This window comes from Pan paniscus, chromosome 4 (genome assembly GCF_029289425.2).
Source record: "Pan paniscus chromosome 4, NHGRI_mPanPan1-v2.0_pri, whole genome shotgun sequence".
NCBI classification, from domain to species: domain Eukaryota; kingdom Metazoa; phylum Chordata; class Mammalia; order Primates; family Hominidae; genus Pan; species Pan paniscus.
In genome coordinates this window covers 40,437,871-40,463,386 of record NC_073253.2, presented here as the reverse complement: position 1 = coordinate 40,463,386, position 25,516 = coordinate 40,437,871, and the positions used below count along the sequence as shown (strand labels likewise).

General features: G+C 41.3%; 1 protein-coding gene across 7 annotated transcripts in view; it reads right to left on the bottom strand.

Moving 5' to 3' along the window:
* Positions 1-21,866, bottom strand: part of FAM169A (family with sequence similarity 169 member A) — a 92,816-nt gene extending 70,950 nt beyond the window's left edge. The window contains exon 1 of one of the 7 annotated variants that reach the window (XM_003810466.7): positions 18,494-21,866. In XM_003810466.7, the coding sequence (XP_003810514.2) occupies positions 18,494-18,676 (183 nt within the window). In that variant the 5' untranslated portion in view covers positions 18,677-21,866. Of the gene's footprint in view, positions 1-17,072; positions 17,394-17,907 lie in introns of those variants that run through there. The other 6 variants (XM_034959945.3, XM_008962825.5, XM_057302284.1 and 3 more) reach the window with 6 other exon arrangements.
* Between the last annotated feature and the right edge of the window lie 3,650 nt (positions 21,867-25,516).

Here is a 25,516-nt window from a genome sequence, read left to right as displayed (position 1 = left end):
AGAAATATCCCTTTATCAGGCTTTAGAGAGACTGTCACATTTACTATATAACAAGGAACTCCTATCTGCCCCATTTGATAGATGAAAAAACAGTTTTGGAGTTCAAGAGACTTGACTAACATCATACCACTAGTGAGACTAGAGAAATATGAACCTAGGCAATCAGATATACTTTTAAATATAATTATTTTTATTAAATATGCAAAATCAAATATAGTATTTGTCATGGTTACATAACATTTTCTTTTGTAAAATATAATGATTATATTATTAAATATTCTATTCACATATTACACGAGAAAGAGCACTAGAAATGGAATTCTGTGACCTTGGCTCTGGGGTCAGCTCTGCCGCTAACTAGCTTTATGACCATAGGCAAGTTACTTACCCTCTTTAGGCTTCTGTACTCTCATTGGTAACGTGATGCAACTGGACAGGATAATCCTAAAGACCTTTTCACCTCTAAATGCTTGGAATTTTTTTTTGTTTGTTTTTGAGTCTTGGTTAATTTAAGACTATGTAAATTGCTAGCCTAACAGTGGTTCTGCTACTACAGTTTAGAGAGGCAGCGGAAGGGTGGTAAAGTTCCAGAGAGAAATATAGGTTGCTATGATAAATCCCTTGCTTCTCTCTCTTTTTTGTTGTTTTTAAGCTTCTGTTCTATGTTACGTAACTGTAAAGCTGTCAGATCAAATTCTGTCAAGTACTTTATGCTCTGTCCATGAGATAAACCAAAAGGCCTAACTAGATTCTACATGAATGAGAAAGCTTAATGTAGCCTTAAGTGAACTCATCAAAAAACTGACACAGAATGGACAGCGAAGTGTAAAAAGTGTCCAAACTAATTTACAAATTAAGCGAATGGTATGCTCATTAATCCAGGGTAAGCTGTATAAAAACATAATACCAAGACCTCTTATATAAGAGATCTAAGATCATGAGCATCTGCTATATTGTATCTACCTTTTAATAATTCCTTTTTCCCAAAAAAAATATGTATTTGACAGAATGGATAACCGTAAGAAAAGCATGAAAAGAGTTAGAAAACAAATTTATATTATTGTGATTTTTTTCCCTATTTATTGTTGATTACTGGATGCCAACTATATTCTGAAAAGATGGGAACATATTCTACATGTTCAGCTCATAAGTTATTTCAAGATTCTTACAGGTTACTGCTATTATTTGGGGGCTTTGTGGAGAGAGGCAGACCCAAAAAGAAGTATGTACACTATAGAGCTGAAAGAATTCTCAGGGAAAAAAATAATTATCTCAACCAATCCAATTCATGATCCTACCTCTCACAATTGTCTCTCCAACACCGAGAATAGGTTAGGTATCCAGGCAACATAATCAGCAATGCTCTCAACCTTATTTCTGAACCTTATTATGATTCCTCTCTTGATTCCTCCCTTTTCTGTTTTCTAACATCATTTCCTTCCCTAATTAACCTGGGCCCTGTACTACATCAGCTCAACTAATCCCTTTACCTTACTTTTTCTTCTATCGCTCCTGCCCTACACAAGGTCCTAAACGCTAGATTCCTCTAACCACTCATCTTTTTCTACTATGAGAGCCGAGTTTTTGAATATGACAAAATAACTGCTACAACTATCAAAATCTCAGATGGGCCTCAACACTGTTCAGCAATCCTTTTCTGTTTTCTGGGAAAGTAAAAACATTTAATTATGTATGGGTTAGGACTGTCTATAAATTAGGTAATGGAGCAGGAAGTTGAATGGGATTCATATCTGTTAGCTCTTCTTATTTCAAGCAGGAAGCAAAACCATCTTTTGAAGTTATAACCACTAATCCGATAGTGGACTATGTGCCAGGTTCTATTCCGAACACTTCACGTGTATCACCTGATGTAACTTTTATCTAAAACCCATGAGGTGGATGTTTTAATTCTCTTCACTTGGCCGAAAAGGAAACAAAGACACAAAGTGGCTGAGTAACTTGTTCAAGGCCACACTACTAGTAAGCAGCAGAGCTAGTATTTGAACCCGGCAGTCCAACTCCAATGTCTGTTTTTTTCCATCACATTGGTATGTCTGAAAGCACAGCATCTCAGGCAGCCCTAATATGGTTAAAGATTGCTTAATATATGTCAGGGGAAGTGTTCCAAGTATTCTTTCCAACTCAAGGTTTAATTCTCTCTTCATGTACAGGAAAATACTCCTAGATAAGAAATCATTTAAGCATGAAGATACTGCGTATTTGGTATGTTTTAGGCCTTCAAAAGCAAAATCCAGCTATATTGCAAAGGATTTTGAGAGTGTGTGAAAGCTGGTAGAAAATACTGGTTAAGGGAGTGTATTCTTGAGCCAAACTAACAGGATTACTAGCTATGTAACCATGGGCAAATTACCTGAACATACAGAACACATAGAGGAAAATTCCTTCTGGTTGAGAAAGGAATAAACTGCTGCAACTAATAACTAGAAATCAATCAAAACTTTTGCATCTAAAAAGAAAAAACTCAGAGGCAAATTATAACCAGTATGACTTATACAATCTAATACCTTAATACAGACGAATAATGCAGTGTTTTTTTTAAAAGCTAAGATGCAAATAAATAAGCAAAGGTCATGAATAGAAAATTCATAAAACAGGAAAAACAAACCACTTCTTTTTTTGAAAAAATGCCTACTTGCATTAGTTTTTTGCTTTGTTTTTGTTTGTTGTTAGAGACAGAATCTCACTCTGTCACCCAGGCTGGAGTGCAGTGGCACGAACATAGCTCACTATAGCCTCAAACTTCTGGGCTCAACAATCCTCGTACATCAGCCTCCTGAATGGCTAAGAATACAGGCACATGCCACCACAACCAGCTAAGTTTTTTAAAAGATTAATATATCTGTACAGCAAAGTCTGGAAGGATACATTATAGTGTTAACAGTAATTACTCCTGGTAAGGTGAAGGAAGAAGAGAGAGGGCCCCAAGGCAGGAAACACAAGAGAAGAAAGTCAATTCCCCTTAGGGCCTCCTTCCTCCAGTAGCTTACTTCGTAGTGCAGTCTCTCTTGGATACGGCCTATCTTGTGATAGGCAAAATTTGGGTTACATGCCTCCATCCTAATTCCAAGGGAGACAAAATATCAATTTTTAGTGTTCCACCCTGGGGAGCCAAAGCAGGACTCATAAGGCTGAAATGAAACTCATAAAGTTATTTCAAAGGTGCTCAACATTTGGAACACAAAATACATACTGAATTACCACACCCAGGAATGGATGATAAATCATTATCTTACTATCTATATTCTATGAACAGGAAATAGAGAATGCTACTTACTTGCCTCAAAACATTTGCAAAAGCCTAACAATAAATTAATAGATATTTAAGAGAGAAAGAAATAGAAATGGGCTTGTAATTGAAGCTTCCACATGATCCTACTACATACTGTAGTACAGTAAAGTAATACATTTGCCTGTGGAATGTGTCAGCAACTCTGGTACTTCACAACCCAGACTACTAAATACTCTTTATAAATCAGCAGTGTACAAAGCTCAGGAAAGAAAAAATAAGCACTTAAATTAATAAATCATAAAATTGTGTCCATTTCAACACTGACAATATAAAATTTCTTACATTATACCTGGCTTCTCTACCACGTATCTGACTATACAGGGACTTTAGTAAAGTTAACAGGGATTGGACATAGTAAACCTCCAGGATACAACCAATTTTTAAAAACACGAGTCTAACTATATGTTCACTGTTGTAGATATTTTTAACATAAAATATCACAGAGATTTGTCTCATTTAGAACAATGAAGACTGATGTTTTCATTTTAAAGGAAACATGTCTAACTCACAACAAAAGCAAAAAGAAACCAAAACTTGGCACTTAATTTTGGCATACCATTTGCGAAATATTCTGCTGAGTCACAATCCCCATCACTACCCGACCAAACTCCCTAGTATTTTCACTAGACAACTAAGAAATATAACCGTGGGCTGCCATTATATAGCAGAGTATCTCAGCAATTTGGAAAAATGGCAGCCCCTGAACCACAGGCTCTCCAATTCTGTGCTTTTGGGCCTCTCCAACTCTGCACTTGGAGCTATGGCCTCATTAACCTGCTTGTGCTACTCTCTTGCAAACTCAGGTAGGCTTATTTACCCAGATTCAGTACAATTCTTACCTCTCATTGGCAGCAGGCCCATGGGAAGAAGGCACAAGAGATAGTAGTCTTATCTAACTTCAAAGCATATTTACTAAATAAATGAATGACTGAATAAAAGTTTGTATAAATAAACCAAACACTGGTGCTAGGAGGAAGAGCTGCCACAGATGAACAAGAACATGCTGCTAGATAAAAAGTAACAGATGTCCTTTCAAGAGGCAGATAGTGGGGAAGACCCTCAAAAAGAATATGCTGAATGGATGACTGAAAGTACACCAAGAACGGCAAGTAGTTGGATTTACCAAGAGAGTTAAGGTATATAAAGGCAAATGGTGGTGGAAGTACTAGGAAAATAAATTAAGGACAGAACATAGCAGGCCAAGAATCCCAGATTAAAGAATTTAGACTTCACTTGGTATACAAGCAGCAGGCCATTAAGGGACCTTGGGCAGGGAAGAGACATTCAAGGCTATTCTTTAAGACAAATTACCTGACAGCTACATATAGGTTGGATTGGTAGGAAGAACTGAAGGGAGACAAGTTGAGGTGCTGTTATGGTAAGTACCTTGTGCATAAATCTTTTAATATACTTATCACATAACAATACATAATACATAATAATGTGGTTCATTTTTCTTCATCTGTCTCTCCTACCAGGCTCAGACCTCCAGAGAGAAAGAATCTACTTTTTCAGCACATGTAAAAAGTGAGGATGAGCCAAATGATCACTGATAGCCCTTCTCATTAATAACATACAGGTCTACAATGGATTACTTTCCTTCCAAGCACTTATAGCTTAGCTGGAGATGGAAGCTAGGAAGAAAGGTCTTAATTTACAAAAGGATAATAACCTCAAAATGTCATTTACAATCTTTTTTTAAACTCAGAATGTATTTTCTGATGATAATAACAAGAGAACCACCATTTACTGATTGCTTATCTTGCACCTCGCATTGTGTTGAAACACTCTACACATCTCATTCCTCGAAATGATCCTATGAATCAGGTATTCCTACACACCCTTTCTGAATGAGGAGTCTCAGATGTGGAGAGGTTAAGTAAGCTGTCCAAGTTCACACAGTGAGGAAGTGGCCAAGTCCAGCTCTGAGCCTAGGCAATCTGTCTCCAGAGGGGTTTAACCTGGTGGCCAGGTTTAAAGGTCAAGACAACAGGCCAACATAATCCATGATGTATCTAAGTGTAATAAAATTAAAGAATATAACAACCAGATTATTCAGTCTCTGCTTAGGAGTTAAATGTTTTCAAACCTTGCAATATAGTTTCTTCGGACTTTCTATATCTAATCACTGTGACCCATCTTCTTCAGAATTTTTTTTTTTTTTTTTTTGAGACAGAGTCTTGCTCTGCTGCCCAGGCTGCAGTGCAGTGGCGCCATCTCGGCTCACTGCAAGCTCCGCCTCCCGGGTTCACGCCATTCTCCTGCCTCAGCCTCCCGAGTAGCTAGGACTACAGGCACCTGCCACCACACCCGGCTAATCTTCTTCAGAATTTTTAAATGGTTACTACGCAATAAAAATGAAGCCAAGTGTTTTAAAGCTGAAGTTAAAAAAAAAAAAAGAAACATAAAAACTGATGAAGTAAAATGCCTACCCAATATATCTTTTATTTTTAATTTTTGTGGGTACATAGCAGTGCATATATTTATGGGATACATGAGATATTTCAATCCAGGAAACAATGCATAATAATCACACCAGGGTAAATAATCATATATAGGTCAGGTGCAGTGGCTCACACCTGTAATCCCAGCACTTTGGGAGGCCAAGATGGGCAGATCACCTGAGGTTAGGAATTCAAAACCAGCTTGGCTAACATGGTGAAACCTCGTCTCTACTAAAAATACAAAAAATTAGCCAGGTATGGTGGCGGATGCCTGTAGTCTTAACTACTCAAGAGGCTGAGGCAGGAGAACTGCTTGAACCTAGGAGGTGGAGGTTGCAGTGAGCCAAGACTGCACCACCGCACTCCAGCCTGGGTGACACAGCGAGACTCCATCTCAAAAATAATAATAATAATAATCACATCCATCACCTGAGGCATTTATCCTTTGTGTTACAAACAACCCAATCACATTGTGTTATTTTTAAATGTAGAATAAACTGTTGACTATCATCACACTGTTGAGCTGTCAAGTGCTAGATCTTCTTCATTCAATCTAACTATGTTTTTGTACCCACTGACCAGACTCACTTCCTCCCACCACCCACTACCCTCCCCAGCCTCTGGTGACCATCACTCTACTCTCTATCTCCATGAATTTAATTGTTCTAATTGTTTTAGCTCCCATAAATGAGAGCATGCAAAGTTCATCTTTCTGTGTCTGGCTTATTTTACTTAACATAATGATCTCAAGTTCCATCCATGTTGTTGCAAATAATAGGATCTCATTCCTTTTTATGTCTGAATAGTACTCCATTGTGCATATGTACCATATTTTCTTTATCCATTCATTCGATGATTGACACTCAAGTTGCTTTCAAATCTTAGCTATTATGAATAGTGCTGCAATAAACATGGGAGTGCAGAAATCTCTTTGATATACCGATTTCTTTCTTTCTTTTGGGTATATACCAAGCAGTGAGATTGCTGGATTATATGGTAGCTCTATTTCTAAATTGTGAGGAACCTTTAAACTGTTCTCCATAGTGGTTATACTAATTTACATTCCCACCAACAGTGTACGTGGGTTCAATTTTCTCCACATCCTCACCAGCATTCGTTACCGCCTGTCTTTTGGATGAAAGCCATTTTAACTAGGGTGAGATGATATCTCACTGTAGTTTGTTTTTTGTTGGCTTTTGCTTTTGTTTTTGAGACAGGGTCTGCTCTGTTGTCCAGGCTGGAATGCGGTGGCACAATCCCAGCTCACTGCAGCCTCCATCTCCTAGGCTCAAGAGATCCTCCCACCTCAGCCTCCCCAGTAGCTGGGACGACAGGTATGCACCACCATGTTCAGCTAATTTTTTGGTATTTTTTGTAGAGATGGGTTTTCACCATGTTGCCCAGGCTGGTCTCGAATTCCTGAGCTTGAGCAATCTGCCCACCTTGGCCACCCAAAGCGCTGGGATTATAGGCATAAGCCACCGTGCCTGGCCTTACTGTAGTTTTGATTTCCATTCTGCTGATGATCAATGATGTTGAGTACCTTTTCATATACCAGTTTGCTGTTTGTATGTCTTTTTTTAGGAAATATCTACTCAGATCTTTGGCTCATTTTTTAATCAGATCATTACATGTTTTCAACTATTGAGTTGTCTGAGTTTCTTATATATTCTGGTTATTAATTCCTTGTCAGATAGACAGTTTGCAGATATTTTCTCCCATTCTGTGGGTTGTCTCTTCACTTTGTTGTTTCCTTTGCTATGCAGAAGCTTTTTAACTTGACATGATCCCACTTATCCATTTCTGCTTTGATTGCCTGTCTTGTGGGGTATTGCTCATGCAACCTTCGCCCACGCCTATGCCCTGGAGAGTTTTCCCAATGTTTTATGTTAATGGTTTCATAGTCTGAGGTCTTGGATTTCAGTTTTTAATCCATTTTGATTTGGTTTTTGTATATGGCAAGAGATACAGGTCTAGTTTCATTCTTCTGCGTATGGATATCCAGTATTCCCAGCACCATTTATTAAAGAGATTTTCCTTTCCCCAGTGTATGTTCATGTTACCTTTGTCAAAAATGAGTTCACTGTAGATGCGTAGATTTATTTCTGGGTTCTCTATTCTGTTCCATTGGTCTATATGTCTGTTTTTACGCTGGTACCATGCTGTTTTGATTATTACAGCTCTGTAGTATAATCTGAGGTCAGATAATGTGATTTCTCCAGTTGTGTTCTTTTTACTCAGGATAGCTTTGGCTATTCTGGGGTCTTTTGTGGTTCCATATACATTTTAGGATTTTTTTTTTTCTATTTCTGTGAAGAATGTCATTGGTATTTTAATAGAAATTGCATTGAATCTGTAGATTGCTTTAGGTAATATGAACATGTTGACAATATTGATTCTTCCAATATATGGACATGAAATATCTTTCCATTTTTTATGTACTCTTCAATTTCTTGCATCAATGTTTTATAGTTTTCATTGTAGACATCTTTTACTTCCTTGGTTAAGTTTATTCCTAGGTATTTTATTTGGACAAATATTTTATTTGGACAAATATTTCTTTAATGAGTTACTCCAAAATAGAGCTAGGGGAAAAATAAAATTCACTACATTGCACTATAGTTTTTTAATCATCCATTGCTGAAGGACAGAGACAAATAAGAAGACCTTGAGATTTCGATGATACTAGATTAAATATGAACCATAACCAAGGTTTTTTTTAAGATTAAATAAATTTTCCATCTAGGGAGGGAAAAACATCCCTACATTTTTCATGGATCAGACAGTATCTGCAGTGTTTTATTCCCTTCCAAGGGGCACATTTTAAGAAAAAAAAAAAAAAAAAAGGCCAGGTGCAGTGGCTCACGCCTGTAATCCCAGTGCTTTTGGAGGCCGAGGCGGGCAGATCACAGGGTCAGGAGATCGAGACCATCCTGACTAACACAGTGAAACCCCATCTCTACTAAAAATACAAAAAATTAGCCTGGTGTGGTGGCGGGCGCCTGTAGTCCCAGCTACTCGGGAGGCTGAGGCAGGAGAATGGTGTGAACCCCGGAGCCGGAGGTTGCAGTGAGCCGAGATAGCACCACTGCACTCCAGCCTGGGCCACAGAGTGAGACTCCACCTCAAAAAAAAAAAAAAAAAATCACACTGCAAAACTGGAATGCCTCCAACGGAGAAGGCCAAGAGGGCAAAGGATCTCGAAACCATGGTACACCAGATAAGGAACTGAAATTGGGTGAAATAATTCTCACTGGGGAAGGGAAGCAAGAAAGCTACCCTTGGCTGGGCATGGTGGCTCACACCTGTAATCCTAGCACTTTGGGAGGCCACGGTGGGCAGAGCCAATGAACTCACAAGTTCAAGACCAGCCTGGGCAACACGGCGAAACCCCGTCTCTACAAAAAATTACAGGCCATGGTGGTACGCACCTGTAGTCCCAGCTACTCAGGGGGCTGAGGGAGAATGACTTGAGTCTGGGAGGCAGAGGTTGCAGGGAGGTAGAGGCTGCAGTGAGTCAAGACTAGACTGCACCACTGCACTCCAGTCTGGGTGATAGAGCCAGACCTTGCCGCGAAAAAAAAAAAAAAACTACCCTTAAAATATTTGAAGAATCAATATGCTGATGAAAAGTTTAGAAGTTTAGACTTATTCTGTATATCTTTAAAGGGTAAAAGAACTGAGACTTTCCAACAATAAATTCTACCCAAAAATGAATTAATTACAGTGCATGAAAACATGACCAGCCAACAAACTAGTCAAAGAATACTGTTAGTTACAGCTGGTATGTTTCCAACTAGAGACAGGAGAAACTTCTCTCTGCCCATTGTAAGTACTGTCACAGGCACAAGAACTTCCCTTGGGTCTATCCAAGCCAGTATGCCATTTTTTCCATCCATAGATGCTACTCGGATACAAAAAAATTAGTATTCTCCAAACAAAATTTATTCAGAATCACTTCTATTTCCTCTTTCATGGTTTGAAATTAATTTCAAGTATTTTTAGATATGTATTATATTCTAAAGCCAAATATCAAGATGTCTACAATTTGGGTACTTCATGGAATACTACAGTCAAAAAAAAAAAAGAACAAGGCCAGGCGCGGTGGCTCACGCCTATAATCCCAGTACTTTGGGAGGCCAAGGCAGGCAGATCACGAGATCAGGAGTTTGAGACCAGCCTGACCAACATGGTGAAACTCCGTCTCTACTAAAAATACAAAAAAATTAGCTGGGCGTGGTGGTAGGTGCCTGTAATCTCAGCTACTTGGGAGGCTGAGGCAAGAGAATTGCTTGAAGCTGGGAGGCCAAGGTTGCAGTGAGCCCAGATCACGCCACTGCACTCCAGCCTGGGTGACAGTGCGAGACTCCATCTCAAAAAAACAAAAAAACAAACAAAAACATCGTGTCCTTTGCAGCAACATGGATGCATGCAGATGGAGGCTATTATCCTAAAGGAATTAACAAAGTAAGAAAAACCGAATACCACATGTTCTCACTTATAAATGGGAGCTAAACGCTGGGTACACATGGACACAATGAGGGGAACAACAGACACCAGGGCTTACTTGAAGGTAGAGGGTGGGAGGAGTGTAAGGGTCAAAAAGCTACCTATCAGGTACTATGCACACTACCTCAGTGACTAAATCATTTGTACACCAAACCCCAGCAACACGCAATTCGCCCATTTAACAAATCTGCACATGTCCTCCCGAACCTAAAATCAAAGTTGAAAAATTAAAAAGTAAAAAAAAATTGGGGTACTTTTTTGCTAAATTTAGCTATATTTTCCACTCATGAGTATAAATAATACAGAACAACACCATATCTAAAATTAGAAGACAGCCTTTTAGTTTGGGATCCATAAAAGCTATAGAGGGGGCTAACATTAATTATTTTCCATTTTTAAAAACAAAACAAGGCTGTGCATGGTGGCTTACACCTGTAATCCCAACACTTTGGGAGGCCAAGGCATGTGGATCACCTGAGATCAGGAGTTCAAGATGGGCCTGGCCAACATGGCAAAACCCGTCTCTACTAAAAATATAAAAAATTAGCCAGGCATGGTAGCACACGCCTGTAGTCTCAGCTACTCAAGAGGCTGAGGCAGGAGAATTGCTTGAACCCGGGAGGCGGAGGGTGCAGTGAGCTGAGACAGTGCCATTGCACTCCAGCCTGGGTGACACAGCAAGATTCCATCTCAAAAAAACAAAAACCAAAAAACATACATTTCCCCTACATTAATACACAAACTAACAAAAAATGAAGGTTTTCTCTTTTTTTTTTTTTTTTTTTTTTGAGACAGAGTCTTGCTCTGTCACCCAGGCTGGAGTGCCGTGGCACAATCTCAGCTCACTGCAACCTCCACCTCCTGGATTCAAGCAATTCTCCTGCCTCAGCCTCCTGAGTAGCTGGGATTACAGGCACATGCCATCAAGCCTGGCTAATTTTTGTATTTTTAGTAGAGACAGGGTTTCACCATGTTGGTCAGGCTGGTCTCAAACTCCTGACCTCGTGATCCACCCGCCTTGGCCTCCCATAGTGCTGGGATTACAGGCGTGAGCCACCACGCCCGGCGAAGGTTTTCTTAATTTTTAACATTTCTATCAACTCAACTTGTGGTTGTACTATATCTCATGTAAATCAAAAGCTGTGATTGATGAGTGATAGATACATCATGATTTTTTTAAATAAGGAAGCAAATAACTGCTTTGAAATGTATCTCAGCTGAGCATGGTAGCTCATGCCTATAATCCCAGCACTTTGGGAGGCTGAGATAGAAGGACTGCTTGAGGCCAGGAGATCAAGACTAGCCTGGGCAACAAAGCGAGACCCCATCGCTATTAGAAAAGAAAAGAACCTCAACGAAGTGTCATACATGGTACATGGGGTGGGTGTAGAGAGATAATAAAAGGGAGAAAAGGTAAGAAGATGAGGATCACTGAACTAGATACTAAAAGCTATCCTAATTCCACTGATAATAATATTAGTAGCTCACCATTAATACATTATCACATTGAGGTAATTCTGTCAACAACATTTTGAGATAAATTCTGTAATAACCACTCTTTTACAGATGAGGAAACTGAGGCCAGGAGAGATTCAGTATCTTAATAAAAGGCAGCTAGAAACAGCAAAGTCAGGATTCAAACCTATGCCTATGGGCTTAAACTGTAGAACTGCACTGAGTAGTAACTACTGTTGATGGAAGTATCAGAATAAATTAATCAGGTATATCACAAGCCAATCCAAACTTGAAAGCACTGGTATACATGTATAAAAGCTTTTAGACTACAAAATTCTTTATTAATATGGTTTAGTACTTTATCTTTCATTGCATAACAATAAGTCAAACTCACTGACTTTTTCTCCACTTCTATGAATTACTAAATTGGCTTCTGTCCTTATCACTATATTAATACTACTACTCATAAGATCTCCAATAACCCTCCAAGTCCCAAATTCAATTGATTATTTTCATTCTTACTCCTCTTGACCTTATGACAGACTACACCAAACTGACCACCTTCTGTCACTTAAAAGTTTCTGTCTTTCCTTGACACTCAGGACAATCTGAGTTTCTGGAGAGGGATCTAGGCCGATAATACAGATTTGGGAGCTACCAGTGTATATATTTGGTAAATGGAGCCACTAGACAGGATAAGATTTCTAAGTAAGAGCAAGTGGAATAGCCAAGGCTTATAGTTAGGTGAAATATTCTTCTTCTCTCTCTTCTTCTTAGTTTCTTTCAGCAACTGACCCCTCTCCTCTGCACAATCCATAAATGCAGGGATCCCTCCAAATGCAATGTAGCACTAAAAAAAAAAAAAAAAAAAAGTCTAGGCTGGACGCAGTGGCTCATGCCTGCAAACCCAGAACTTTAGGAAGTCGAGGCAGGCGGATCACGAGGTCAGGAGTTTGAGACCAGCCTGGCCAACATGGTGAAACCCCGTATCTACTAAAAAGCACAAAAATTAGCCAGGCATAGCGGCGTGCATCTGTAATCCCAGCTACTCAGGGGGCTGAGACAGGAGAATCCCTTGAACCCAGGAGGCGGAGCTTGCGGTGAGCTGAGATTGCACCACTCACTCCATCCTGGGTGACAGAGTGAGGCTCCTTTTCAAAAATAAAAACAGTCTAATAAATGGATTTGTTCCCAATTCGTATTTTCAAAAATTGTGTGCATTTAGACTTCGAGGAACCTTTTAACATTTTAATTCATAATATTTCACCTAACTATAAGCCTCAGTTATTCCACTTGCTCTTACTTAGAAACCTTACCCTGTCTACTGGCTCCATTTACCAAATATATACACTGGTAGCTCCCAAATCTCTATTATCTGCCTAGATCTTTGATTCATATTTGCAACAGTTCACGCAATACCTCTACCTGGATTCTCCCTCAGGAAACCCAAAACTAAATAACGTATATCCAAAGTTGACCAGACATAGTGGCTCCCAGCACTTTGGGAGACCAAGACAGGCAGATCGCTTGAGGTCAGGAGTTCAAGACCAGCCTGGTAAAACCCCATTTCTACTAAAAATACAAAAATCAGCCAGGCGTGCTGATGGGCACCTGTAATCCCAGCTACTAGGGAAGCTGAGGAAGAAGAATCACTTGAACCTAGAAGGCAGAAGTTGCAGTGAGCCAAAAAAAAAAGTTAACTTCTCTCCCTCTACAATCCTCTCTTCTTCCTCTCCCCACATTGTATGTTAACAAAGCAACCACCTACCCAGTTGTATGCTAAAACTTATTGAAGTCATCCTTTCCCTTAACACAACTCTTCATTGATATCATTAACAAAATTGGGTGATATTATCATTATGCACATGTCAGCCAATGAGCTTTATATACTACTTCTACTCATTTCAATAAGCTTGCAAGGCATGTCTCATACTCATTTTATAGCTAAAGAGGCCAAGCCTAAGTAACTATCCCTCATTTACACAACCATGGCAACAGAGCCCTGGTGCCCTGACTTAAATCCAGTCTGTGTGACACCAAAGCACATCTCTTTCCACCTCAAATACTGCCTTTCTACTGCAGCAGATGTGTCTCAACTCTAGCCCCTCCTCTGTCACCTCCATAGCCACAGCTTTGCTTCAAGGCTTTGCCAAGATTATCATAAAAGCTCGTATCTTTTCTCCACTCCAATCCAGCGTTTAAACTGCTATTGGAATGCTCTTCCTAAAAAGAGAGAGAGAACCCCATTCTGTTCATTCCTTCCTTTGAAAACCCATTATTGGTTCCCCATCACCATGGAGCAAACCTCATACACATCCATTCACAATCAGGCCCCAACCCACCATGGGACCTGGGCCAGATCAACTGACTTCCCTGTTTTCAGAACAGGACCAGTTATAACTCTATGCTTTAGCATTTGCTGGGACTGTCTCTCGTCATATCCCACATCCCCAAAAGCTTCTGACAAGTTCTCACTCATCCATTGTTCAAGACCAAGTTCAACTGTCACCGCCTCTGTAAAGCCCTTCCAGAGTCACTCAGACAGAATTAATGCAGCCCTCCTCGGCATGCCCCATATCACTTTGTTCAGTTCACTCACAGGACAGAATTATCTGCTTAATGTTTGTCTCATCTTTAAGACTGAATTTCTAGATTACTTTGCACATTCATGTTTTTGTACCCAGCCTAACAGTACACATTACAAGGACTACTGGAATGAATTTTCCAAATTAAACTAATTCTATACCTGAGAAGTTACAAATAAAGTGTGACAACATGCAACTTGGCACTTTTTAAAAAATGCAATTTGCTAAATTTGTTCCCAACTCGTATTTTCAAAAATCTTTGTACAGTTAGACCTTAAGGAATTGTTAACATTGTAATCCACAATACTTCACTAAACTATAGACTCCGTGACAGTAGGGTCTGTTTGTGACCTACAACACACAACAGACACTCAATGTTTGTGGAATAAATGAAAGCTATCTTTGTTTAGTCTAAAACTAGCATCTTATTGGAACAGCTAGTAACCAAAACTGTATTCATTTAAAAAAAAAAAAAAAGGCGGGGGTGGGAGGAATCTAGGTACGTCACAAACTTTCTAGCCCAAAAAATAGGTTAGCATAGATGAGTAGTCCCCTATACAGAGCATGTAAAGGTTAAGGTATCATATACCAACTCTAAAACTCCATGAGTCTAATAAGCATTCTAGGATATCTCTGATAAATTATTAGTTTTTCCCTTATTATCTTTAAATCATCACACCTTTTCCTTAATAAATTCTATCTTAAGTGATTTTCTTGTTATCATTGAAACAATTGTGAAATATTCCTACTACCACTGAGGCATACCAAATTTAGAACTTAAATTTCAGAGCTAAATATACAAAAAATAATGGCATGTGAAGAGACTATTGTCTTAAATACAATAATCACACAATTCCTTTTTTCACTTAGAATCATAAAATCTTAGGGGAAGGAACATACAAGTTTTGTTTAACTTCCTACCCAAACAACAATCCTTTATACGGAATCCTTGACAGATATTGTGGGAACCACTACATGAATACTCAACTCTCTTATGTTGTACTTACCTTTAAAAAGTAAATCTTACTGAATTTTTAGGCAGATGACTGAACATAGTATGCTTAAGGCTTAAAACGGAGTATTTAGGTAGGAGCTAATAGAGAAAAATATTCGATTTTTCTTTTCAATTTCTCAACCATCAGTAAATAATGCTCAAAATCTCAAGCAACTTCAAAGACAAAAGCACACCAAGATCACTTCCAAACTGGAGTCAATACAATCTTACCAATTCAGTGAACTTCTCTGACTTGTATAATAACAGAATCAATGTAAAAGTTTAAGAGTTGTGTTTGACTCAGCACTGTTATTTGCTAGAAAAAAAAAAAATCTCATTCCCCATAGGCCTAGGATAGGTCCAGACAGGTCACCTGCAATCTCTAGCAGGCAATCTTTGCTTACTTAAATTCCCTAAACCAAGACTCATCTCTAAATGTCCAAGGTTCTTCTCACCTCCATAATTCTCCCTATAGAATAAACATATCTATAATGGGAAGCACGATATTTTTGCCAGGGATGGTACACAATATGTAATCACTTGTTTGAAGACAAAATTAGTGGGAGAGTCTTCAACAAAACAGAAAATAAGAAGTTTAATTTAATAAGGAGGATGGCATGGAAACTTTACCTCAAAAGCACTTAATTATTTTGTTTTCTCCAAATCAAAATCCTTTGTTGGATATATATTCCATCTTGGTGTTTCACTGTTGTTGCCCAGGTTGGAGTGCAAGGGCACGATCTCGGCTCACCGCAACCTCTGCCTCCTGGGTTCAAGTGATTCTCGTGCCTCAGCCTCCCGAGTAGCTGGGATTACAGGCATGTGCCACCACACCCGGCTAATTTTGTATTTTTAGTAGAGACGGGGTTTCACCATGTTGGCCAGGCTGGTCTTGAACTCCTGACCTCGTGATCCACCCGCTCTGGCCTCCCAAAGTGTTGGGATTACAGGTGTGAGCCACCGCACCCGGCCTATATCCCATCTTTATTAAATAAATACCACTTGTAATGACATGAATACTATCTCAAAGGTCAGACTAATTTGAAGCCTTTTAGAACCTAAAATCCACAGGTAAAACACCTTAATTTATGGTCACTCATGTGGAAGGTCAATGTTGCTACTCACATAAGCTATCTCTAAGTTCCCCAAACAGATCCCCATCATTAACTTAGAGAAAAGTCCACTATAATAGCTACAAGATTTCTGTGAAAGACGATCATGTTTTATCTTTGTTTGCGCTTCAAGTGTTAGGACAAACGGACTTTTCCCAGGTGCCTCTCGCCATCTCATTCCTTGCCTTTCCTCCAAAACAAGCAAAACTAAAACACTAAAAATTTTAGTCTGGTCCATACTAGTCACTAAAAATCTTTCCTCTTGTAAACACTTTATAGTACGATAAGGGACGTAGTTTGCAAAGATCATCTGTACATCCTGTGTAAAAAATAAAAACGCATGGCACACCAAACCCAGATCCACTTCGGTGAATTCCCTCCAGGGCCCAAATGTGTGCATTATGCAACAGCCAGCACTCCCGATTGTAATCCCTGTCTGTGATGCAATGACAAAATATAAATGGCTTGGGTATAATCTGCTCAGTTCGTAAGTAGTAATTCGCAAGAAGCCAACGAATTAAAAGAATTCCCAAATTCTCAGGAACCTTGAAAATGACAAATTGTGTCACAGTTCTCTGAGAATCACAATGAAAACTTTCCCTTCTGGAAATTTTTTGGAAATATGTCCCTCCGGTCCCAATCCCCCAAAAAACCCGTACACACGTTTTAATTTACGTTAGGAACGGCTCTCCCAGCGGGGGAGGGTGACCTGCATCAGGTGGTTATCTTCGAATCCACCCGATACGATACCCACGCCGCTTCCCAGACGCTGAAAAGCCAGTGAGATGCTTCATCCTTTCTCCCCAAGGACAGTCATGGGAGTCAGTGTAATCCAGACCCCCGAACCATAAACAACCCAGGGTTCAAGGCTTCACCTCCTGAGGCACAGGCCTCTTGAAAAATGGCATAATGGAGAGCTGAGAACACAATTAGGACAAAACTGCAACGACCAGCATTCCAGAGGAGGGAGAATCATACAATATCTGTTCCAAAAGTAGTTACAGGTAAAGGAAGGCGGTCAGAGCATCTCTGGAGGCCACCTGGTCGGGTGAACCGAGTCTAAACGCTGAAGTTCCACACCTCCCCGAGTCCGCGTCTCCCCAAGCCAAAGCAATCAGCTCGCACGCCAAGCATCCAGGTGGGGAGAGGGCGAGGGGAGGGGGCGGCAAGCCGGAGCTGCGAACCGGCCCGCGGCGGAGGCGAGCGAAGACCGGCATTCCCTCACACAAAATGGTGGCGCCGAGGCGGAGGCCGGCGCACCTGGGGGCGCCACACGCCCTACGGGATCCCCGCAGACCGCCGCCAGCTGGACGCGAGCCCCGGGTCCAGGCGGCCCGCACTGGTCTGCGCCAGGCCCAGCCCGCAGGGGCCGCCCACAGCCGGCGGCCCGCGTCGCCGCTCGGTGTCCGCGGGTCTGGTGCTGGCGGGGACGCGGGGCCCGGCGCGGCCGTCTCGGCCTCACCCAGCGGTCCGCGCCGGGGATAGGGAGCGCACTCACCTCAGACGCGCCCCGGGAGCCGCTGGAAGAGCCCGGGAAAGGAGGCGGAGCCGCGCGAATGAATGGAGCCGGCGGCTGCTCGCTGGCGACCTCCGGCCGGTCCCGGGCCGCACAGCTCGCGGCTGCCAGGGCGAGTGCGGCTGCCTCCCGCTCGCCCCGGACGCCCGGCTCCTCGTCGCGGGTCGGCCGCGGCCCACCGTGCCCTCCGACGACGTGACGCACTAGCGCCGCAGCGCCTCCAGCCTTCGCTTCCGCTCCGCGCCCGCGCCCACCGCGAATCCCCCCGCCCGCCAGCGCGGAGCAGCCCCTCCTCGGAGCCTGGGACGCCGCCCTGCCTCCCTCCAGCCCCGGCTTTCAGGCGCCGGCCCGGCAGGTGCGGGCTTGGCCAGCCCGGGGGCGTCACGCGGCCCCCGCCTCGCCACCCGCGCCCCCTCTCTCCGCCCCGGCCGCCGTCACCCGGCAGCGCGACGCCCAGCTCAGGCCGATGGCCTGGTATTAAAGAGTGACCTTGGCTTAGATATAAAAATAGATGCGGTTAAGCCGCGGGGGCTGCAACGCTGATTTTGCGTATTCCTTTAATGCCGACCTTCGCAGGATTCTGTTCGCATAGCCCGGTGGAGTTCTCCAGCCCCGCGTAGGCCCTCCTGAAATTTACCCAGAGTGGGCGCGGCCATCCCGGCCTCGGGACAGGGGTGCAGAGGGCACGGGCGAGGACCGCCGGCCTCCGCCCCGCCACTTTCATCCTAAACCTACTGCCACTTAGGTGCATGCAAGTTAGAATCGTGGGCTGCTTTCACAGTCTACAGAAGTCCTAGAGCCCGGACTTTCATCTGGAGATGTCAGGGAAATACCAAATTCCTGCGCTGACCTTTTCTCTTTCACCGTTTAACCGGTACAGACTAACCCTGACCCAGAAAGACAACAGGGTTCCATCCGGCTTTCCTCCCCTGCCTCTCCCAGCTCTATTCTACCGTCTTATGGCCTCTGGCGCCTTTGCTAATTACACACTCCTACTGAAAATTAGCCCTCCAGCATTTAAAACATGATAAATTGTCTTTAAGGTAATGCGTATTGTAGTCTAAATATATTTAATAAGTGTATTGAGAAACAATATTGTATCTAAGTATTAATGTCAAGACTTTCTTTTACTCATCATCCAAGAACCGTAGCATTATGTTCAGCTCATCCAGAAAAGTTGGAAATTGCTTCTTTCATTCCTGGGAAATATTTAGCAATCACAATACCAACTTTCACGAATTTACTAATGATTAGCAAAATTAGCAAGATCAAAAAATACTTCAGAGAATGCTTGTTGATATAGATATATTTGACCCTGATTTTTAAAAAAAGGCTTTTCTGCCATATAAGAATCTATTGTTTCATTTGTATAATATTTAATTAGCCAAAATCTTTACTGTTACACATCATTTACCATTTTAATGAAACTTAATGAATTAGATTTAATAGAGCAGGAATTTGGGGTAGTTGGGTTCTACCCATAGCCAGTGATGAATGAAATTATATGACTTGTATTTACATTTCTAGAGCTATGTGTAAGTAGGAGTCCCCAGGGTAATCCCAAACAATTGCCATTTGGGGAAGCTTTGGCTACCAGACTATGCCCTACAGATGTTGAAGCCTCAGGCCTTAGTGTAAAGCTAACCAATACAACTTGTTGATAATATTTGAAATGCCTGGGTGTGATTGACTCTTAGCTATTGTTTTAGAAGTATGCGGGTATTTGTGCCTGGGTCAGGGAGGCCTGGCTCCCAGATGTCTGGCTATTCTGGTAGGAGACAGAACTACATTCACCCAGACCTATAAAAGAAAAGGTCCAATTTTTTCTTTTTTTTTTTTTTTTTTTGAGACAGGGTTTCACTCCCACAGCCTAGGCAGGCTGGAATGCAATGGCGCGATCTCGACTCACTGCAACCTCCGCCTCCCAAGCTCAAGCGATTCTCCGGCATCAGCCTCCGGAAGAGCTGGGACAGAGGTGCACACCAACGCACCCCGCTAATTTTTGTAGAGACGAGTTTCGCCATGCTGCCCAGGCTGGTCCTGAACTTCTGAGCTCAAGCGATCCGCCCGCCTCGGACTCCCAAAGTGCTGGGATTACAGGCGTGAGCCACTGCGCCAGGCCTGATTCTCTTTTCGCTACTTGCAAATGACACTATTTTTGAGAGTTTTTGGTTTTTTCTTTTAAAATCACCATTGACTTCCCTCTTTGGCTGAGATAAATTTTGCTTATCTTAGTAGGCAAAGAACAACAACTAAAAACATGAGCCTTTGTCAGATTAGTATATGCTGAAAATTGTTACCACAATATTTTGAAATATGCTTTGAGGCTTTTTTCTGAACCGTTTTTAGAGTAAAAGGATTATTGCTTTGGTTTTTGTTTTTGCAGTGCTTGCTTTAATTATTACTTTGTTATTAGCAAAGGAAACATGTTAAGAGTTCGTTCTGATTGTATTTTTCCTGTATGTTTAAAGAGGAGTGGAACCATCTTAAGTAAAAGAAGTTTGCCACAACCCTGGATTTTGGAGGTTACTAATACACATGACCCAGAAAAGAGCTCTTTAGTTGCACTGGGGAAGAGGAATTCTTAATAGCTAAAATCATAACTGATGTTTTTGACAGCTAACAAATTGCCAGGCACTCTACAGACTTCTTTATGGAAATTAATTCACTTAATCCTCTTACCATCCTTGCAGGTATACACTGTTACCCCCAGTTTACCTAAGAGGAGTCTTGAGGCACACAGAGAAGCTAAGCAATTTGCCCATGGTCACACAGATAGTAATCCTAGCATGTTGGCTCAAGAGCACACTCCCTTAACCAGAATTCCATACTGCCTTAAATGTGCACAAAATCCTATACCATATGGATAAATTTTGCTTTTGAAGCCCTAAAACATACTAAATGTCCTATACTTTCAAGTTTAAATAATTTCTTAGATCTACTATTTTCCCAGACAGGAAGGAAGAATTAAAACCCTAGTTAGAAAGAAAACTTGTAAAAACTTCCTCTGGTATATACTAAGCAAAATTTATAATCTGTTAGTTTTTGAAAAGCACATTTTTCATTTTTACATCATTTAAGTGTAATTGCTCTCCAAGTCCCGCCCCCCAGTTCCAGGGCATAATTACAAGTTTTCATTCTGTTTATTTAGTGCCTGGAAAAGACACATTTCCTTAGAAAGATTTATCATCATCTTTGACCCTCCAATAAGACATAAATGTGTTGGGAACAGGCCCCCCCAAAATCTCGCCATAAACTGGCCCCAAAACTGGCCATAAACAAAATCTTTGCACTACTGTGACATGTTCGTGATGGCCATGACGCCCACGCTGGAAGGTTGTGGGTTTACCGGAATGAGGGCAAGGAACACCTGGCCCACCCAGGGCGGAAAACCGCTTAAAGGCGTTCTTAAACCACAAACGATAGCATGAGCGACCTGTGCCTGGACATGCCCCTGCTACAGATAACTAGCCAGAGCCCATGCCTTTATTTCAGCCCATCCCTTGTTTCCTGTAAGGAATACTTTTAGTTAATCTATAATCTATAGAAACAATGCTTATCACTGGCTTGCTGTCAATAAATATGTGGGTAAATCTCTGTTTGAGGCTTTCAGCTCTTGAGGGCTGTAAGACCCCTGATTTACCACTCCACACCTCTGTATTTCTGTGTGTGTCTTTAATTCCTCTAGCGCCCCTGGGCCAGGGTCTCCCCAGCTGAGCTGGTCTCGGCATAAATGGGTAGATTTAGAATCCATCATATGTTTTAAATACATAAAATCACAGGGATAATTTTTTTTTTTTTTGAGACTGAGTCTCACTGTGACGCCCAGGCTGGAGTGCAGTGGTGTGATCTCTGCTCACTGCAATCTCCGCCTCTTAGGTTCAAGCAATTCTCCTGCCTCAGCCTCCTGAGTAGCTGGGATTACAGGCACGCACCACTATGCCCGGCTAATTTTTTGTATTTTTAGTAGAGATGGTGTTTCACCATGTTGGTCAGGCTGGTCTCGAACTCCTGACCTTGTGATCCACCCGCCTCGGCCTCCCAAAGTGCTGGGATTACAAGCGTGAGCCACAGGAGAACATTTTAATAACTGAGGTAGCCCAGGGATTTCTAGATTGAAACTATTAGCCAGTCAGCTAACTAGTTAGCTAATAATATCAGCCATGGCAATGTAGAAAGACAATCTTCCCTGCAGGCACTAAAAGATGAAAAAGGACAGCTATCCTAGAATGCTTGATTTCTTCCTTTGGTATGTAAGAAAACACATCACAGGAATACTTTCAGAATTAAAAGCAGTGTTTTGACTGAGTTTTATTGGTCAAACACTACTATAACTGCAGATTTCAAATTCCTGAGTGATACTGTGCCCTGGGGGGAGAAAAGAACCTGAAGAAAAGAGAAATAAGTTTGAGAAGCCCAGTTGCATTTGTCTTGCTGCTTGATTTGCTTTAATATGTGGTAGAAGGACAGAGAATTTGGTAAGTTTAGTTTGGGTTTAAAAGACATAAAATGTACAATTTTTCATATTATTAATGAAAAATCACATACATATTTACATCCATGGTACGTACTGCAAGTTGCTTAATTAATATCCATTCTCTTCTTTCTTTAGGACAAACCCAATTTTGTTCATGGTGGCAATGTGCCCCACTAAAACCGTTTTCCTCCCTCAGACTCCTCTAGTAGCTGGGATAGCCATAGGTCATTTTGGCCAACGAGTTGTAAGCAGAAGATTATTAGATGTGTCTTCCAAGAAAGCTTTTATTTTCTGATAAAAGAGGGTGGACTCAATCGGCATATACCTTTACCTTTTGTCAAACATTTGTACTTTTTCCTTCTTCCTGTTTGGAAGGAAGACTTAGGTCTGGGAGCAGAGCAGCCATCTTGGAACAATGAGCTGATCATGAGAATGAAATCCATGTATTAATATGCTAGAGCCAAGAGACGGGAACCTGGGACAATGGTGATGTTATATGGCTGCTACACCAATTCCAGGCTGCTCACCTCCAGTCTTCTCTGTTACTTACCAACAATCCTAACTAATTCTCAAAGTTAAACACTGTCACTTTCATATAGCTAGAAAAAAAGAATACTTCTAGAGTATGTTTACTATACCATATATATTTACCATCCTTTGGCCGGCCATGGTGGCTCATGCCTGTAATCCCAGTACTTTGGGAGGCTGAGGCAGGTGGATCATTCGAGGTCAGGAGTTTGAGACCAGCCTGGCCAATATGTTGAAACCCTGTCTCTACTAAAAATACAAAAATTAACTGGGCGTGGTGGCAGGCACCTGTAATCCCAGCTCCTTGGGAGGCTGAGGGAGGAGAATTGCTTGAACCTGGGAGGTGGAGGTTGCAGTGAGCCAAGACTGCACCACTGCACTCCAGCCTGGGCGATAGAGCAAGACTCAGTCTCAAAAAAAAAGAAAAAAAGAAAACCAAATACCACATACTCTCACTTACAAGTGGAAGCTAACCATTAGGTACTCATGGACATAAAAATGGCAACAATAGAAACTGGGGACTTGTGGGGGGAGAGAGAGAGGGAGCAAGGGTTGAAAAACTAACTACTGGGTACAATACTCAGTACCTGAGTGACAGAATCATTTGTACCCCATACTTCAGTATCATGCAATTTACCCATGTAATGAACCTGCACATATACCCTCTGAATCTAAAATAAAATTTGAAAAAGAAAAACAAATACACAGAAAAGTATAATTAAATTTCGCATTTTTAGTTAAAACAAGTAGAAGAATCAGGATGTAGAGAGGGATTCTTTTTTTTTTTTTTTTTTTTTTTTTTTTTTTTTTTTTTTTGAGACAGCGTTTCACTCTTGTTGCCCAGGCTGGAATGCAATGGCACGATCTCTGCTCACCGCAACCTCTACCTCTCGGGTTCAAGCGATTCTTGTGCCTCAGCCCCTCAAGTAGCTGAGATTACAGGCATGCACCACCACGCCCGGCTAATTTTGTATTTTTAGTAGAGACAGGGTTTCTCCATGTTGGTCAGTCTGGTCTCGAACTCCTGACCTTAGGTGATCCGCCCGCCTCGGCCTCCCAAAATGCTGGGATTACAGGTGTGAGCCACCGCACCCGGCCCGTAGAGAGGGATTCTAAAATTAAAATATTTGGTCCGTGTTTTATAGGCAGCAACCTGGCATATATATCAAAAGTAATGAAAATATGGATATATTTCCCATAATACCACTCCTGGAAACTTATCCAAAGAAATACTTAAGAAAAAAAAGTTATGTGCATGTCACTGAATGATGTCACTGAAACTTTTTTTTTTTTTTTTTAAAGCCAAAATGTACAAATACAAAAATGTCTAGGCTTGGTGTGGTGGCTTACACCTGTGATCCCAGGACTTTGGGAGGCCAAGGCGGGCAGATCACTTGAGGTCAGGAGTTTGAGACCATCCTGGCCAACAGGGTGAAACCCCGTCTCATACAAAAATTAGCTGGGTGTGGTCGTGGGCACCTGTAATCCCAGATACTCAGGAGGCTGAGGCAGGAGAATCACCTGTGCCTGGTAGGCAGAGGTTGCAGTAAGCCAAGATCACACCACTGCATTCCAGCCTGGTCAACAGAGTAAGACTCTCTCAAACAAAAAAAAAAAAAAAAAAAAAAAAAGGATATTTAATAATAGGTATATTGCTATTCATCAAAGAAATACAAAATTTTCACCTATATTATTGCAGACAACAGGGGGCATTTTATAAAATTACTAATAGCAACTTGCAAAGCATATTGGAACATCTATACACTGTAACAGTTTGGCAGAAAGTGGAACACCTGTCTGGATGCAATGTATCATGATCATCATTGTCATTGTTGCTGGATTTCATTTATCAAACGTTTATATGCTAGACATTGTACTAAATATCATACTTAAGTTATCTTATTTAATGCCCACAATATCTGCTTGATGTAGATACTATGATCCTCATTTAACACATGAGGAAACTGAAGCTTAGAGAAGTGAAGAAATTAATCCAAGGCTATGGAACAGGAATTGGACTCTTCTTCTGAAATACTCTAGATTTTGGAGACTAGACCCTAGACTTAACTATACTGTTTTTCAATCAGTATATATCTAGCTTCTAGAAAATATTTATATTAACACTCTCTCACCCAATATTTATGCATTTATTAATTCAACACGTCCTTTGAAATGTCTGTTATGCCAGGCACCATACTAGATATACCCTGTGATGTGATCATGTAACAATGGAACAGGCAGAGCCAACAAGAAGTTGACCTATGAAACCATGGCTTGTAGCAGAGTGTTGGGTACCAAGAAATGAAGCTGCAGAAATAGGCAGGACCTGTTATTCTTTAAAAAATCCTGTTCAACCATGGTAAGGAGTATGGACCCAGGCCCAAAGGTAATGGAAATCCATTTGTATTAGTTTGTTTTCACACTGCTGATAAAGACATACCCAAGACTGGGCATTTTACAAAAGAAAGAGGTTTAATGGACTTACAGTTCCACGTGGCTAGGGAGGCCTCACAGTCATGGTGGAAGGCAAGGAGGAGCATGTCATGTCTTACATGGATGGCAGCAGGCAAAGAGAGAGCTTGTGCA